The 18667-nt window shown below is 40.5% G+C and overlaps 1 protein-coding gene and 1 long non-coding RNA gene across 42 annotated transcripts in view; one reads left to right on the top strand and one right to left on the bottom strand.

Annotated features, from left to right (window-relative positions):
• The window catches only part of LOC126918722 (twitchin), a 77793-nt gene that overhangs the window by 30425 nt on the left and 28701 nt on the right, over positions 1 to 18667 (top strand). For 35 of the 41 annotated variants that reach the window (XM_050726973.1, XM_050726971.1, XM_050726965.1 and 32 more), the window contains 19 exons: positions 2321 to 2359; positions 5713 to 5860; positions 6454 to 6690; positions 6897 to 7033; positions 11089 to 11214; positions 11620 to 11764; positions 12066 to 12205; positions 12306 to 12450; positions 12548 to 12689; positions 13056 to 13180; positions 13261 to 13614; positions 13932 to 14138; positions 14515 to 14823; positions 15289 to 15879; positions 16141 to 16446; positions 16779 to 17081; positions 17180 to 17464; positions 17649 to 17960; positions 18277 to 18579. In XM_050726973.1, the coding sequence (XP_050582930.1) occupies positions 2321 to 2359; positions 5713 to 5860; positions 6454 to 6690; positions 6897 to 7033; positions 11089 to 11214; positions 11620 to 11764; positions 12066 to 12205; positions 12306 to 12450; positions 12548 to 12689; positions 13056 to 13180; positions 13261 to 13614; positions 13932 to 14138; positions 14515 to 14823; positions 15289 to 15879; positions 16141 to 16446; positions 16779 to 17081; positions 17180 to 17464; positions 17649 to 17960; positions 18277 to 18579 (4354 nt within the window). Of the gene's footprint in view, positions 1 to 1669; positions 1709 to 2320; positions 2360 to 5712; positions 5861 to 6453; positions 6691 to 6896; positions 7034 to 11088; positions 11215 to 11619; positions 11765 to 12065; positions 12206 to 12305; positions 12451 to 12547; positions 12690 to 13055; positions 13181 to 13260; positions 13615 to 13931; positions 14139 to 14514; positions 14824 to 15288; positions 15880 to 16140; positions 16447 to 16778; positions 17082 to 17179; positions 17465 to 17648; positions 17961 to 18276; positions 18580 to 18667 lie in introns of all 41 variants that reach the window. The other 6 variants (XM_050726989.1, XM_050726962.1, XM_050726954.1 and 3 more) reach the window with 2 other exon arrangements.
• LOC126918791 (uncharacterized) lies at positions 7116 to 10344 on the bottom strand. Its single transcript, XR_007711441.1, has 2 exons — positions 10215 to 10344; positions 7116 to 7274 (listed from the first exon to the last, which is right to left on the bottom strand). It is a non-coding gene; the product is annotated as an uncharacterized LOC126918791 (long non-coding RNA).

Below are 18667 nucleotides of genomic sequence, written 5' to 3'. Positions count from 1 at the left end.
TCTTTTACAAACACACACCTATTGGAACGTTGAACGAAGAGCGCGTCTGCCGAAAGCGCAATTCCTCTACTCGTTGGTCTCTTCGTTCGACTTTGCCTGCTCACTTCTCATCTTCTATCGCCAATTTATTTTACTTACTTGATATGTCATTTTCAATGATCTCGCGCTCGAAAAATTGTCGTTCTTTCTCTTGCGTCTTTTACTCTCGAGATCTCGAGTGTTAACGTTCGAACAATTCGACTACGAGAAGATTTGGAAATTTGGCGCGGGATCGTTCGTACGAGCACAGGTTCCATCGAGACGCATCGATTCGAGAAAACCTCGGCTCCATTCTCTTCTATAAATTAATAATTATTGACGTGGAAGTATGCACCAATTGCACTATTGCACCAACGCACCACTGCACCTGGCACGGATATGTTGCAACCGAATCTCTCAGCACTCTACACTCCACGATTATTACTTTAATATTAATATCGTTAATCGTAAGGATGTTAATAATTATAATAATAATAATAGCAATGATAATAATCATAACAGCAACAACAACAGTCGCAAGGATAACAACGAAAGAATCATCCGAGGCGTGTCTGGCGCGAAACGGACGTTTCAACGATCTTAAATCATTGGTGTATAAACTTTCGTATTGCCGTTCGCGTATATTACGAATCGTAGATTACATTTTGGCAAACATCGTTCGGAAAGGACAGGCGTCGGCGTTAACAAATGCCCAGGCTAACGACAAACATCCACGACGCATGAAACCTGGTTACTTTCGAACGTATACCACTTCGTCTTTACCTACGTACGTTTATATGTCATTTACTCGCAGTAGGAATGCGTTCTACGCAGTCCCGACACTTGTTACCTTGCTGCCAACGGTCGGGTAAAACTATCAATTTACCGGACACGAAGGACGACTGTGATTTATGCCTCTGTACATTTAATACTTGCCATCGATTAATCAAACGCGTCCGCGATCCAACCAGTGCTTTATCGTTATTTCTAGCCGAGTCTCGCGGACACGCCACGGATTCTCAGACCGATTTTCTCGGATCGTGGCCGTTCGAATCATCGACGATGATAACGGTCAACGAGGCTGCGAACAAGCGAGAAACTCGATCGCCGCACACTCCCCAATGTCTCTTTCTAGAGCGTGATAAATCACTGTCGTGGCAAATAGACGTTGAACTTTACTTAATGCGAAACTGCGTAAGTCCGTCTTTGATTTAACGGCACTTGCGTTGGCTGACGTACACCGCTCACTTCTACCAAACGGAATCTAGCACCGCCGATGTGTTGTGAATTAATTGGCCAGGTGTCGTAAAGAAGAATATCCGTCGAATAACTTCGGCAACCTTGTATTCGTCTGTCGCTAGTTTACCTTTACCTCTTTGTATCATCATCCATTTAAATTCTCTTTTCCCCTCGATATTTTCCCTAAGTTTTTGGACGTCGTGTATTTTTCTCTTTGTTTTTGTATTTTGTTACCTCGAACTTGCGATTCGAAGGACATCTCGCTGCCAAAGGTTTGCCCACGTTCCCCGTCTCCGTTTTGTCTGCGACGTATTTGGATACAGTATGCGATAACAAAGGATATCGGAAGACTTCGCGCGACTAACCGATGTACACGCACAATGCTCACGATGGTCTCTATAATTTTTTGCAGTTGGGAAAGTTACGTCCCGGCGAGGTGCTTGAAGCTAAGGTGAGATTTGTGTTCGCTATAACACAAAGCTTACCTGCCCGAATAGCATTACCTGCGAGATCTTTCTCTATATGTTTCTCACTTCTACGACTTCGATTTTTTTTTGCTCTCACTACTTTCATACATCTTTTTTTTTTTTTGTAAATCTATTTTTTTCAACCGCTCATACCTGACCCAGCCACGATGGATTTGAATTGGATTCCCTCGAGTACAGCTATACTATTTATCAAAGAGCAGTTTAACAACGACAAGCTATAAAACCACAAGCCGAATGTTGAATTGCCAGGCGCAGGACACGCAGAAAATGCCGCATACCACCATGGAACGCCGATAATATTAATTTTGCGACTATACCACCCTTTTTTTAGTTAAATTTTTTGAAGCTGTCGCCGCTGCTGTCCACTCCCCGCTATCTCTACCATCGAGGCCCGTTTCTACGTGTTCGAGAGAGTACACTGGCAATCAGACGTAAATCCGTCTTATTTTCTCCGATAAGAATCTCCCTATCAGACGTCTCGAATCCCCGCCCCCTTCTGACTTTTTCACCCAAATGATTTTTCTCTGTTTTTTACTTTCTACTTTTTTTTTCCATTTTTCACGCACCACGTACAGAATAAATCCGGCCGTCCTGGTGAACTACAGGGGAAAGAGGTTAGCTCATATTACTGTATTTCAAATTACAGAACGCGTTGTATCAAACATATTTCTGTTTCTTTTTCTTCTTTTTTTTTTCATCTCTATTTTTTCATTTTTGATGCGTGCCGCAAAGCTCCGAATTGTTCGCAATGCGCGTCTGTACATAGTTTTTGCAAAAACCGCTCAACGGACGTTTCTCAGCGAGTAAACGCGCCTCTCGTGCCTAGTCGACGATAAATTTCGCGCGCCTATCTTTGTTTATTTATTTTACGGATAATTTTGTCTTGCCGTCTAGTACTTGCTCGTCGACTAAACACGGTATATTTGCAGTCGAAACGTCCCGCAGCTATGTAGTATAAACGTTTGCTTAATTCGAGCGAATACTATGTATATTGAGAACGTAGAAATTAGATAGTGGTAAGAAATATTTCTTTCAGTCGATGTTTCCATCCATAGCAATATATATTTGTTTCTTTTTTTATGTACCAATTTACGCATCTATTTTTCGTGTTTAAAGTAGTATCGGACGTTCGGTGTCAAACAAGCCGCAGTAGCGTAAGTACGGTTTAGTCGGACAACGTTGCTCAACTGGATTTCGCCTTTCACGTTGAAAACTTCGATTTATCCGTGATTTTTATGCTGCTACGACCTGTTTGAGACGCAACCCTGCTGCGTTCTTTCGCTGGTTTTCGATTCAAACGTTCAAACCTCTTTCTTTAACAAAATACGAGAAAATTCCTCTTCTTGTCCGCCGTTTCTTCTTCCATTAGATCATCCGAAAAGTATCTTTCGTTTTCTAAGGAAATAATGGATGCACAAGATTTTTCGTTTTGTATCATTCTATCGAATTACGTATGATCCATTTTATTTTCTCAATTATTTATCAAGATAAAGATTACAACGTTCGACAGATTAGGTTTCATGTAAAAGAAAGACACTTTTCGGACAACTTAATAATTTCACGTCGAACGTTTCCCTAGAACTCGTTGAGCTGACAGCAACATCGAATTATAGTCGACAGTCGAAGATCGCAGCACGGTTCATATACATATGTATAAGTTAAAACCGAGTATTGCTTGTTATGAAATTGCGATACGAATGCTAATCTCTCGCGAACAAGAGTAGTATACATGTAATTATTCACCGTGCTCTCACCATGCTATGTGTTAGCGATCGATTCTGTTATAACCATAGGTACGACGTTCATTTGTTTATTAATTTGTTTATTCACCTATCCGATAAGTGTACACAGATCGCGAATATTATGTGTTTTATTTTTTATGTGTATCGTCGTACCCGTGCATATTGTACTATTCGATGTGCCTTTTCGTAAATAATCCACATAGAGGAATGCGGTAATGGAATCGCGATAGTGTAACTAAACAACAAAAAAGGTGGTAAAACTGTGTCGATAGTAATTCCTCCTTCATTTCCTTTCCCCTTCCTTTTCGTCTTCTCAGTCCATTTTAGAAATTGTCAACTGTGTGTGTATCTCTCTCTCTCTCTCTCGCTCACGCTCTCTCTGTTTTTCGTCACAATCCATTGTATTTCTCCATCTCATCGATTGTGTTCCTATATATGTCTTATTAACCATGCCTTCGTGTATAGCAATTGTATCTAACAGCGATGGCGTGACGACGACCGAGAAATTTCGTAAGCGTCACGAAAGTTCCACTTGCGCATCGAGTACCCTTCGAATGAAACAGCGATGCAAATAAAAGATTCGCAGTTGAAGCTTGAACGCTTCTGTGATTTAACGAACACTTATAATCCCAGTGAAAGCGCACATTTTTTATTTGCACGCATCATCGTTACATGGTTCTAGTTGTGCAAAACGCATCGATCGATAGTTCAGATTATACCATATCGATGGTATAATTTATAAAACATTCATCGTCATCGTGTAGAAAAACGTACACGTAAAGAAACGTAGAGAATTTTTACGATTAGCGTATGAGGAAAAAGTATTGTCGATCGACGCAACGAACAATAGCTACCGAGTTTTTATGCGTACTTACTTATTGTTTCGCAGCGAAGCTCTTCTCACGTATTAAGACACGAAATTCTTCGTACTGAGTCTTAATCTCGTAGCGCTAGGTTTAACCTTGTGACTGATCAACTGGTGAAAATTGCGCGCCGAATTCTCATCGATTCGGCATCGACGAAGCAAAACATCCTCTCCACGTAACTCGGAAACCTTTCATTTATATGTATCCTATGTGTACCCTGTACATTCTGATCACAAATCATTCTGGTTCTCTTCGCCATTCATTGTATCGTATTGTAACAACGAGCTGTGGAACCAGAATGGAAAAGCATACAAACGTACATATGTAAAATCTTTCCTTCTCCTGCGTATATTCGAGGATTCTGCTCGAGGTATTCGAGGAAAGAAATTCTTTTGCATCGATCGATCCAAAGAATAGATCGGTTCGAATTAACGGCAAACGCCTCTTGGAGGATCCTCGAATTTACTTTAGCTAACGAGTACGTGAAACCCTCAGGAGTACCCGAACGTGGTCAGACACATTCTTTGTACACGGCAGACCGATTAACGGAGATTTTTCATCGTCAGAAATTGTGAAAGTATAGAAACGCGAACATTATGCATACATTATGATATTTCGCCGATGAAACAAATTTCCGTTTCACTGTTTAATTACTGTTTAATTTCCAAAGATATGAATCTGTATAAAACTGACCTCGTTTTACGGCTCCGATTTACTTGCGCTAATATTGTGAATAACAGTTAACGATAACGCTTTCTACTAATTACGTAGGTTAACGGTGTGACTAAAATGCATGATTAATAATTAGCACCACGCACACAGCATGAGAGCACCGAGCTTCGAACGAGTCGTGACTTTCGTCCGAGTCACGGTATTATCTGTTGCGAATATTTACAGCGACTCACGGAAATGTTTCGATATTTGCACAAATATGAAGGCCAAGTATTTTAAATTTCGATGCAGTCGTCTTCGACACGTACTTTGCGTCTAAGACGGCGATTCGTGCTGCGTAGTAATTTTACACCAAATATACATACGCGTATCTGCGGTAAACGTTCACGTATATACTTTCAGATATGTTTCAAACTTTATCGACCTCGTTACAACGTTATTTTCAAAATGTTTCGTGTAACAGACAGATAATATAGTTACTTAATAATTTCGTGAGTTGCCGTATGCAGTTATCGCGACCAGGTAAATCAAGGAAGCGCAGGTAAGGCGACGAAAGTCACGTACTTGATCTCTTCAGCTTGCTTGCTTTTTCCGAAAGCTTGTAACGCTTTTTAAAGCGAAAAAAGAAAAATAAACAAAGGGAACGATGTAAATGGTTTATGATTCATCGATTATCGATTGATACAGCGTCGTCGTCCGAGTGCGGACGTCAGAAGACCCAGCGTGGCGGACCTCGAGAATAAGATCAATCAGCCGAGCACACCTCTTCGAGATGTCGGACCAGCGGGACCACCTCAAATCGTCGATGTTCAGGAATCATATTCCGCCGTCGAAGGTACGTTACCTACGTTCTACTTTCTCTCCTTTGAAACTTCAAGGCTTCCGTGACCTGAGTTTTTGCGATTACTATTGGCTTGGCAACTAAGTGATTGCGGATTTTGCCATTAGATGGTATTGACAAAATCCGCGATCACTTAGTTGCCAACTCAATATTACTTGAGCCTTCTGGTTGTATACCGTGTTCGATAGGAGCATTATCTCTATATTCCTACATTCCTATATTAGCGTATCTGTATTCCTATGCAAACAATTTGTATTTTGCGTTAACTCATTCCTCTCGCTGTATCGGTATTGCTGTATTTCTATTGGCTTGGAAACTAAGTGATTGCGGATTTTGTCATTAGGTGGTATTGATAAAATTCGCAATCACTTAGTTGCCAAACCAATATATTCCTATTTTCGTCATAAGCAAACATTTCGGTGCGTCATACGACCCTCTGAAGAAGCTAGTTGCAATACTGACAATGCGTTGGGATAATGTTCCGATCGAACAGAGCAGCCAAAAGCCGCAAGTAACGATAAATCGTCTCCGTTGATTTCCTTGTCGAATCAACTCGACCGATGGAATACGATGAACGTTTCTCTCAGATTCGACGGCGTACCTCACTGTTGGGGTGGAAGGTACGCCTGCGCCGACCTTCAAATTCTACAAGGGTATCACCGAGATCATCGAAGGTGGCCGATTCAAGTTCCTTACGGACACAGAGACCAATACGATCACCCTCTGCATGAGGAAGACGAAGCCCAACGACGAGGGCACATACAAGGTCGTCGTGAGCAACATCCATGGCGAGGACTCTGCCGAGATGCAGCTCTACGTTTCCGGTAAGCTCTCTTCTCCCTTTCTACGTATTAAACCTTCTATTCCCAATTTTTACTCCGATTCTTCTCGATCTTAATTTCCAATGTTCTCCTTAGTTACCGTAATCTTAATCTTTAATTTTCAATTTTAATCGTTTTTAATCGTAATCTTTAACCTACTGTCTTCGTTCTCAATCTTTCGATCGACGAGCCTCGATGTTTTATTGCAGACGCCAGTGGTATGGACTTCCGTGCTATGCTGAAAAAGAGAAAGTACCAGAAATGGGCGAGAGAAGAGCAAGAACAGGAAAAGGTAGACTTAAAGGAAGTCGAGAAACCGTTGCCGGCTTTGAAAAAGTTGGAGAAGGTGCGTAGCCAATTACTTTCGTCTACGATCGAAGATCGTTCTTATCACGTGATTCAATACTTCGAATCAGAAACTTTGAATCTTCTTCTTTTTTTCTTTTTTTTTTTTTCTTGTATGTCTTGAGGGAGCTTGTCCTTATTGGTATGCATGTCCATTCGTTGTAAGTCTGTTGCATTTCTCGATTACTTGCGATCATTCAATAACAGCTCGGTATGCTACTACGTCTATACTGTTGTTCTATCTGGAAAGAAAAAATTGCTTATCGTTTAATTACAAATGAATTTCAAGCGCTAGGTGAGATACGAAACCAACGACACAACTTCGGTCGAGAATTTAATAGAATTAACGTACATGTACTAGAGAATAACGTGGTAATAGCGTAAGTCGACGACGAGCTCGATTTATTTGGTAAGTAGGTGAAAAGACAAAGACCGACAACTTAACATTTCCGTAAATCAGATATACATCGATAGTACGTTCGAAAGCTATCGATGTTATAGCATCGGTGGTAGCAAGTTCTTTGTTTGTCTCTTTCTTCTTTGTACAAGTTTGTCTTCGTAGTCGCTGGGCGACTTCGTGATGCACGGAAGAAGCTGGTATCAAGACGGGGAGGATATAGTGATCTTGGCGGAGGGTGAGGAGGTCCTTCGAATTTCTCTAGACAAGAAGGGTGAAACTAACTGGAGCTGGCTCAAGGTTTTCAGGCATCATTCCCCTCGTAGATAGCTTCCCGACTTTGACGAGACGCAATTTGGACGCATTAATATACCATTCTGTTTTCTACAATTTTAGGAACCGTTGGAAGAAATATATTTCGCGTTAAGTAAGTCGACGATATTTTGAGAAAAAGGTAGGCTTAATCCTTTGAGTATTTAGTTCGTACGTTACACGTATGTACATACGCGAGTAGAAATATAAACAAATTATAAACAACTGAGATGGTTAGAGAAATAGACATAATTTTGCTTTTGTACAGGTAGATCCGTTTGATCGTTTTAACGAGGACTCAAGGGATTAAGAAAAGAAAGGAAAGAAATTGTGGAAACAGAAACCCCGTACTAATCCACATTACACGTTATCACAGCGTCGAAAGTCTCACACTGAAGAACAAACGATACACTCAACTGTATTTACGACACTTTGACGACAGAACCGTTGCGTTCTAATTTACAAGAGCACACGCACCGTGTGATATTCACGCGTACACACGCTAGTTTAGAGCTAATGCTGCGCTTGAATCTCGTATTTCGATATACACGTATTTGATTCGTATCGTACACATTCACGTAGTAATTGATTTTAATTAACCAACCGTCGATTAACCAAAAATTAGTCTTATTCTTTATCGATCAAATAAAAAATCATCGTTCACAATGCATGAGTAGAAATTATGCACTTTGTCGAGTAAAATTGCACTCGTAGGTATGATTAACGCGGTATGCATCTCGAAGCTCGATTATTAATAACGGTGTGTAACCTAGCAGCAAGCATTATCTCTAAATGTTAAATGTCTTTTAAGTGTTTTAACGCGGAAAACCCTGATGCGACTTAAGAAGCGTTTATCGAAATTTGGTGAATTCGTTTTGGCGAATTCACGTAGATCGGTCAAGAAATTTATGTGAAATTTACAACGCTTCGTTGTTTAAACGATTCGACTGGAAGAGTAGCTTGATGAAAGTAACCGTCAGGGTGGTCCGCTACTTGATATCCGGGATCGTACAAGAGTGGGATTAACGTGAACGTGTGTGTGTGCCGGGCATGCAGGACGTCTTCGACATTCAGCGCAGGCCAAGTTTGCAGGAGCTAATCGCCGACTGGCCGATACTAGCGACAGTGATCAAAGAGAAGGTTCGCGAAAACGATTTTAGCAACGTTTTCTTCATTCCTGGCGCTCGATTCTACTTTAATCCCTTGGGCTCGCGATGCCTTTTCCAACGATCTCTTCCGTCCATGTTTCTTCCATTGCTCGACCGTTATAATTAGACCGCGGATGTTTATACACCTGTAGGAAGTTCAAAGACGCGAAATTGCACGGAACGTAAATAAGAAAGAAGAATTTCTAAAATATGAACGCACAGTTTCTATGACAAGTTACTTCTGTGCAAGTTATCGTCGTAGCTCTGTGTGATATTCGGTGGGTGAAACGAATGTCTGTAGGATCCATCTCTCCGATTGCGTTTGTAAAGATATAAATTTGCGCAAACATCCGTAGTTTAGTTATAATCGTGGTACCCTTTGTACGCGCGTTGATAAAATTTGGCATTGCGTATACCACGTCCCCAAAGGGTTAAAAGCTTCGAAGGACAGACTAAACGCCTACACTTCCACCCTGCAAAGCTTCAACAAATACAAGCAGTTTTATATGACACCCGTAAAAGGTTACTTTTACGTGAACTACGAAGGAAGCTAGGAACATGTAAATTGTCCCGTTTCACGACCGAGACGATCGCGAGATTTTCCGTCGCGTTTTTCAGTTTCTTTGCTTCAGGGTTGCTGTGTCAACGATGAAATTCTCGCGATCCATTGAGTTCACCTGCTTTGGCCTGCGCTTCTTTTTTCTAGAGGAGCTCGGCTTCAACGATTTTCCGTTGACCAGTTAAGGACCACACGTCGGTATCGATTAACGCGTCAAATTTGCTTTCTTCGTCATCGTCGCTTCAGCCACCAAGATCTTCCAATTTTACCAAGTTCTGAAGAAATCCAGATAAATTTACCGAGATAAATTTATCGAGTAACGTAAAACAATTTACGTATCGCTTTATATCTCGGTATAAAAGATGGATCGTGTACAAATTAGAATCGCGACCAAGATTTTCATAATATAAAGAAAGTTTACCTTTCATAGTTCTCTAAATAGGTGGATTTCTTTAGAACTTGGTAAAATCGTAACAAGACCTGGGTGAAAGAAGCAACAACGAGGATACAAGAATTAATGGCTAGAAAATATGTTTCACAACGTCGGTGTTGAAAGACATAATTCGTTAACGTAGATTAAATTAATCGAGAAAAGATTTCGAATGAAACGTTGCGTTAACGTTGGTCCTTGCTAGGTCCTAAACTAGTGAAATTAATACGACTAATATTTTCATTGGTTATTTTTCTGAAATTATTTGGAAAGAGAAGACTACCCACACAAGCAAACCACTAAGCTCGATTTCTATTAAAAACACGATTTTCTTACGCTTTACTTTGCCTGCCATCAGCCTCAACGAAGAAGATACCCGTGTAGTAAATCAGACTGTGATCGTAGACGATTTTTGTTGTTTTATAGAGTAGTGGATCTCGTAGACCCTCTCTCGCCGAATTAATTCCCGACTGGCCGACCCTGCACCATTTCACCAAGACGGAGGTTGGATCGTATTCCTCGACAACTTGAAACTCGAAACACAGTTTCACGATCTACCAGCGTGATATCGATGTCTTTCACTTTTATTCCTCCCTATCTCTATATTTTTCGCTCTTTCTCGCTCTTTCTTATGAGAATGCGATTCACTATTTTCCTCTTTATTTATCGTTTCTTCAACGACTAGACCACTCGTCTTTCTCTCTTTGTCTTTTACGATATCTCTCTCATTCTCTTCTCCTACGTCTGTTTCTTCTATTCTCACCTTCTTCCTCAAATCTATCAAATTTATACACGGTCTGTTTCGACAACTTTTATTCTTCTTTCTCATATATATGTATTACATATACGTTCATCCATCGTCACTTCTCACTATCTTCGACAACAATCTTCTATCGAACCTTTTTACGGCCGACATTTTATTTTTGTGCTGTTCCGTTATTTTTTTCTAGAATTTTCCAGCTACAGCGGCTTTCGAACGCTTCGTCCTCGTCGACGAGAATTTTTCTCTATTTTTGGGGCAATTTTGTACATATTTTTACCTCGCCTAGCGAGACATCCGTTGGTTTGTGGCGCCTTCTTTTTTTTAAACGTTTTGACTCTTCATCTTCCTTGTATGCCCAGCAACGTTGTCGTTCTTGGCGGTGTTCTTAGATCTGATGGAAATTTCTTAACGAAGAATCCTTCGCTAACAGAATTTTCGTATTCACAGAAACAGGAAAGTTTCCTCAAACCACTGGTGGACCAATATGCCAAGGAAGGCAAAGACAAGAAGGTGGTCTTCGAGGCGAACTTCTCGAAACCGAACTGCAAACCAAAATGGTTCTTCCGAAAGGACGTAAGTTTCTCGTTCTTTTTTAACTATTTATTCCGACAGTGATAAGTCTGTTATATTTGTTCATCGATTGGGTGTTCCAACATCATAGCGGTTTGAGTCAAAATTTGAAGAATTTGAACTTCAACGCGTACTTTGATTCTTACGAACGTCGTCGTTTTAGTTTGCTGACGAATTAAGTTGCAACTTTATTCTCTGCCGTGGTATACGTTTCCACGACTCGAAAGGATACAATCAGTTCCTTCTAATTGTTTACAATATAATAGCGTTTTATGAAAAATGATATTGCACCGCTATGATCCTCTTGCACCTAATTATTATTAAATAATTAATTGGCAAATAATAAAATAGATATTAATTGAAAGGTTTGTTCGGAAATTTATAAAGAAATTTGCTTCTCTTATTTAGGAACTGTTCCCTTCGTCGAAATACAAGTTCAAGAACGAGGAAGATTGTTACCAACTGATTATTATGAATCCCAAGGTCGAGGATACCGGGAAGTATAAAATTGAAATTTCAGGTATCTCCAGCACGGCTTTCCTCAACGTTGAAGGTTAGTACGATTCGATGGATATTCGCGAACTGTGTACAAGGACTAGTAGTATAGGTAGCAATACTTGTTCCAAAACCAAATAAGAGGACAGAGTTTGGTTTTTTTTTTAATTTGTATTTGTTTTTAAATTTGTTAAGTCGTTGTCCTGCTCTTTGTCCTTTCTATATTTTCTATTCGTTCTTTTTTTCTCCTTTTTTTTATTAACATTCTATTTACCATAGATTCGATTATACTTGGACTATAAGTCACAATATGTCATCTTGGCTAGAATATATCGAGCTACTGATTTATTGTTACACAGAACCAGACCCAACTTACACATTCACGAAACCACTGGCTAAGAAAACAAGTGGTTACACTAAGCATGAAGTTTACATGGAATGTACAGTTAGCTCCAACCTCGCCCAAGTTTCGTGGTACAAAGGAAAAACGAAGTTGGAGGTGAAGCTTTTAAGATTACAATTTCATTTCTCGTACATCGTACAATTGAAAATACAAAATACGTAAAAAAAAAAAAAAAACGATTAATTAATATCTCTAGGAGGGCGATACGTACAGTATGTCGAAGGACATGAATGGCGTTTGTCGATTAACCATAAAGAGCGCTACGCTTGAAGATAGCGGCGACTACATTTGTAAGATTAACAAACAAACCGACAAGACTGAAACGGTTCTAACTATAGTTGGTATGTTTTAATCTAGGAAAACGTTATCCTAGATATTTTGTAAACTCTGGCGATCGATGATGTTTGCAAATTCTAAAATATCCCTTCTTCCATGCAGAGTATCCTTATAAGTTCGTAAAGGTGCTCAAGTCCCAGCAGATCGTAGAAAAGGAAACGTTGACGCTTGTCTGCGAGTTGGACGACGCTGGTGGCGAAGTGAAATGGTTCAGAGGTGACCAGGAGATTGTACCTGACAAGAGGTAACGACGTCGTTTGAGATTTGATCTCGTCGATCCTTTCAAAATCGAATTCCTTTGAGCTGCAGAGCAAATATCCCGCGTATCAATTATTATACTGACAATAAATACTGATTAAAAAATTATACTGACAATATATGCGAACGTAGACGTTATGTAATTTCCGATCTTTTCGCAAGAAAGATACAGCGTGCTAAAATTGAAAACTAATTTTACCCAGAGCAAGTACAAGGACGTTTATCCCTTAGTTAGTTAACAACATTAAGATCGAACTGTGGAATTAACATAAATTAAATACACGTATAGTCTTTGTCGTTTTGCTTCTCATAAACGTAGAATTTTAATACAGATACTATTAATATCGTACAGGGTACAGATCAAGGAAGAGGGCAGAAAGAGGAAGCTCATCATCAAGGATGTGAAAGTCACAGATGCCGGTCAATACTCGTGCGTGAGCAACGCTGACAAGACTGAAGCCGAAATAGTTATAAACTGTAAGTTGACCTAGCACCGGAAAGATTGTATAAGATCTATCGATCGGATGTTGCGTTAATTTAATAACCAAACTCCTCAGATGCGAACCGATTCAACAAGAAGTTGAAGGACACGGTGGCAGTGGAAAGAGAAAAATTGGTACTGGATGTGGAACTTCAAGATCAGACCGCACCTGCCATCTTCTTGTTTAATGGCCAAAAGATCGAACCCAGTGAGAGGATCGAGATCAAGAACTTGGGTGGTGGCAAGCATCAGCTGATCTTCAATAGACTAGAAATGAGCGACGATGGTGAAATTACATGTGAGAGCGGACAGTTAACGAGCAGCTGTAAACTGACGGTTAAGAAAGGCGAGAGCAAACCGATCGTTGAAATCCCTGATAAGGTCGAAGGTCCTTGCAGCCAACCACTTGTGTTCGTTGTTCCTTACAAGAGTAAGTTTCGTTCTTTCCTTGTTACGAGTTGATTTGATCCTATCGAACACACACCTATACTTTCATTCCAAGCAATTATAGCGATTTAATCTGCAATTATAGCAATTTAACGATCTTCTTAAAAGTTACTCTTGGATATATCGTACTATTAGACTCGTAAGTAATTAGAAACCGAGATCGTGAGCAATAATTTGTCGCTACTTGATCTTCATTCGCTATGATTAGGAAATGCTAATTCTTATCATGTAAATACGTCAATATATCGATGTTCATTCATCGAAGAGATCGCCTTCTAAAACTATTATTCTCGTCCATAGTCGAAGGAACGAAACAGAGCCAGGTAGAAGCTAAACTGATGAAAGATGGCAAACCATTGCCGTTGAAGGATGTAGAAATAGTTGTAGGTGAAGACAAGATCACGTTCAAGATCAAGAAACCTTCTCACGACCAATCTGGAATTTATCAAGTAAAGATTGGTAACAGCCAAGGAGAGGAAGTGCGTGATGTGAATATTAACATGCAAGGTAAACCGACTTTTGATCGATCATTTCCATCCCAACACCAGTACTATTGCTCAGACGTGTTCTGTTCGTTTCTTGTAAAGTTATTTTACTGTCCACTAAAACACTTTTCATTGTACACTAAAACAATGGAATATGGTACACAAATTTTTAATTTTAGACAAGATTGATTTTTACTTGTTTCTTCATTGCCCAATTTGTATAAAAAGACAAACCTAATTTTTTGACTTCCTACAGTGTCTTCTATCGTTTTCTCCCTGAAAACTTTGCAGATCGTCGCTCTCAACTTCGGTGTACCGTTTCACTCGCCTCTCTCCCAGCGACGAACAATAACCGTGCTATTCGTTGTAACTAACTTAATCGTTCAAACCTCGTTTAGATGTGCCAGCTCCGCCTACGGACGTTGACGTTACCGAGATCTTCCAAGACTCTTGCGTGGTGTCTTTCAAACCATCGAAAGACGACGGTGGATCACCGATCACGCAATACGTGATCGAACGTCTCGACCTCAGCAAGAAGGCACAATGGGACAGTGTCGGCGAAGTTATGCCTGGCGAGAAATGCGTTTACAAAGTCAAAGACCTTGTAGCGAAAAAAGAGTACAAATTCCGTATCAGAGCGGTGAACAAACTTGGCTCCAGCGAACCCGCGATGTTCGCCAAACCAGTACTCGCGAAAGATCCATGGGGTACGTATGAAATAGTTCACTTTAAATCCGTAACTGGACAAGCGGAATCTATGCAACGCTAGGAATTATCGTCTTTGTGGTAATTTTGAGAGTATACGTCGTAAAATGTTGTATTGTCGATAAATGTATAACTTGATGTACGTGTAACCCACGATATCACCTGTTGGAAATTCCTGAATATTTCTGTCTACGTGGCGAAACGATCATCAAACCAGTTACGGGTTAATCCGTTCAACGTAGATTTGATCACGGAATAAAATTATGTTTGGTATAAAATTAATTATACGTTCGTATTGCGAACGCACAGTTACTCGAAATCAGCGCCATGGTGAACGCGTTTTTAAACATTTTCTAAACTAGAATTTCTTGAAATTGCTATATTTTCCAATCAGAATTGTTCAAGTATAAATAAGCAAAAAGATATGACCCTGACAAAATTATGAGAAAGGTAATTCTTGTTAACAGACGAGCCAGGTAAACCGACGGACGTGGAGGTGGTGGACTGGGACAAAGATCACGCCGACTTGAAGTGGACGAAACCAGAAAGCGATGGCGGAGCACCGATCACGGGCTACATAATCGAGTACAAAGAGAAGTTCGGTAAAGAATGGGAGAAGGGCAAAGAAATCGAAGGAGACGTAACAGCAGCTACTATCGACGGTTTGAAAGAAGGCACCCAATACGAATTCAGAATCAGAGCCGTGAACAAGGCCGGACCTGGTGCACCTTCAGACGCAACGAAACCAATTATCGCTAAATCTCGATTCGTCAAACCGTACATCGTTGGCGATGGTTTGACCAATCTTATCATAAAGAAAGGACAAGTTATCAAATACGATATTAAGTATGCCGGTGAACCCGAGCCAGAAGTCCATTGGTTCCTCGGACAAAAAGAAGTTGTTCAAGATGCAGCGGAAAGAATCACGATCGATAAATACGAAAGGAACACGGTGCTTACTGTTAGAAAAACGACTAGACCAGATTCAGGCAAATACAAGCTGGTTCTGACCAACAGCTCTGGAACCTGCGAGAGCGTCGGTGACGTTGTTGTACTCGGTAAGTTTTTGTTTCTTTCCTTTTTACCCTGTCATGTCTTTCGATTTATGGCTGTATTGCTTACTGAACCGGAATATAAATTCAATGGCTCATCCTTTTCGCTCATCCTTTTCGCTATCGCATAAATTGTTAAGATTCTTTGGGAAATGCTTCTAAGCAAGTTACAAAGTAAAATAGTAAATTATTCCATCCTATGTGTTCGTCGACGAACCACTCGATATCGTGAGAACCTTTTGCAAATCGTTTCTTTCTCTTCTGCAGACAAACCGTCGAAACCAACTGGTCCGCTGAAAGTGGAAGAAGTCCGATCCGATCACGTCACAGTGAAGTGGCAAAAGCCGGAAGACAATGGCGGTACGGATATTACCGGTTACGTTTTGGAAAAGATGGATATGGACACTGGACGATGGATCCCTGCCGGAGAAGTCGGACCAAACGATTACTCCTTCACCTTCGGCGGCTTGACTCCGAAGAAGAAATACAAATTCCGCGTGAAAGCTGTGAACAAGGAAGGTGAATCCGAGCCACTGGAAGTCGACGAAGCTATTCTTGCCAAGAATCCATATGGTAAATAGAATCATTAATAGCTTACAAGGAGTCAACGATGTTCGCAGTTTTTATAATCAAAGCTTTCTCGAGTGTAAATCACAGTTTTATGGAAAATGCGTTAAAAAACGTACTTGTCGTCTTTTCCTCCTGCGATCTTCGTATATTTTTGTCGTATTTGTTTTATCGCCTTCAAGCTTTCCATAAATGGACTGATCAACATGTGGCTCAACCCCCGTTTTTCTTTTTATAAGGACGTGGTTTACACCTGGAAGCTCGTTCACGTTATGATATTACAGCCTCAGATCTCTAATGTTCGCAGTTCTTTAACTTTAACTCTTGGTTTCCGTTAGATGAGCCCAGCAAACCTGGTAAACCAGAAATCTTCGATTACGACAACGTTAGCGTAACCTTGAAATGGCAGAAGCCTGAGAGCGACGGTGGCAGGCCAATCACTCACTACACCGTTGAGATGAAAGACAAATTTGCGGTGGATTGGGTCGAGGTAACGAAAACCGCTGACGCCACTCCGGAAGTGAAGGTCGAAGGCCTAAAAGAGAAAATGATTTACCAATTCCGAGTTCGTGCTCATAATAAAGCAGGCGCGAGTGAACCCAGCGAACCTACCGACAACCATCTCTGCAAACACAAGAACCGTAAGTTCACTTTCAATGTACAAACACTGTTCATAAGTATTCGACGCTTCGGTCAATTTACCTTAATTTTATGATTAAACTTTATTATCGAATTTTAGTTAAACCAAGAATCGACAGAACCAACTTCAAATCCGTAATCATCAAGGCGGGACGTACGCACAAATGGTCTGTGGACATCATCGGAGAGCCACCACCAGAAATTAAATGGATTTGGAGGGATAACATCCCTCTAACCAACACGGAACGTATCAAGATCGATAACGTCGATTATCACACAGACTTTACGATCGTAAATGCGATGCGCAAAGATACCGGAAAATATACTCTCAAAGTGGAGAACGCTAACGGAACGGACGAAGAAACTGTCGAACTTACGGTTCTCGGTAAGTTCCGATCGTTCTTAAAATACAGTTATAGTTTATTAGAAAAGTCGGCAGAATTTCTTATTTAATTATCTTATTCAGCCCTTGATTACTTCCGCAAGAACGTAAGAGATCGTGAAGAAAATTTGTAGATGTGTAGCTGAGTATCCACAGGAAAATTAATAGGGTTGCTTTTGTTACGCAGGCAAGCCAGAAGCACCGAAGGGTCCGTTAGAAGTGACGGACATTACGGCAACCTCGGCCAAGGTGAAATGGGAAAAACCAGAAGACGATGGCGGTGTCCCGATCAAAGAATACGAGATCGAAAAATTGGACACGAAAACTGGCAAATGGGTCAGAGTGGGAAAAGTTCCAGGCAATGCACCGAATACGGAATTCGAGGTGACTGGATTAAATCCAGGAGGCGAGTACAAATTCCGTGTTACAGCTGTCAACGACGAAGGTGATTCCGAACCGCTTGAGAGCGAACGTCCGATCATCGCCAGAAATCCATATGGTAGGCATGAAAGCTGCGTTTCATATCAAAACGCAGAGTACAAGTACTATATCGATGTATGAAGTACTATGTCTTGATTATATTTTTGAAATTCTTATATTTTAAAAGAGAGGAAATATAGGAGAAACGAAAATAATAAATTTTAATATAAATTTGTTGGCAAAACATGATGAAAACGATGAAAATGAAAAACACAGTGATATATATATTTTCTTTGCTATATCTTTGAGATCTGACAGTAAAAGAACAGTAGAACGATCAGAACGTATAATGGATCGCCAAATCTTTCACACCAATTTCTGCTGATAATTTCTAGACGAACCACATAAACCTGGAACACCTGAGATAACCGACTACGACAATGAGTCGATAAGTTTGAAATGGACTGCTCCGGATTTCGATGGTGGTGCACCGATCGAGAAGTACATCATCGAGAAGAAAGATCGTTATAAACCAGACTGGGAAAAAGCGATGGAGGTACCTGGAAGTCAACTGGAGGCCAAGGTAGGCGATCTGAAGGAGCGAGGAGAATATCAATTCAGGATTATTGCTGTAAACAAAGCCGGACCATCTCCGCCATCGGACGCCTCGAAGATGCAGATATGCAAACACAAATCCCGTAAGTATTCCATTCCTATTTGATACTATACTTTATGATATGTAATTCTTCCAAACCTTACATCGAATCTTCGTTTTCTTTTATAATA

This window comes from Bombus affinis, chromosome 7 (assembly GCF_024516045.1).
Source record: "Bombus affinis isolate iyBomAffi1 chromosome 7, iyBomAffi1.2, whole genome shotgun sequence".
Classification (NCBI taxonomy): Eukaryota; Metazoa; Arthropoda; class Insecta; order Hymenoptera; family Apidae; genus Bombus; species Bombus affinis.
This window is presented reverse-complemented; position numbering and strand designations above follow the sequence as displayed.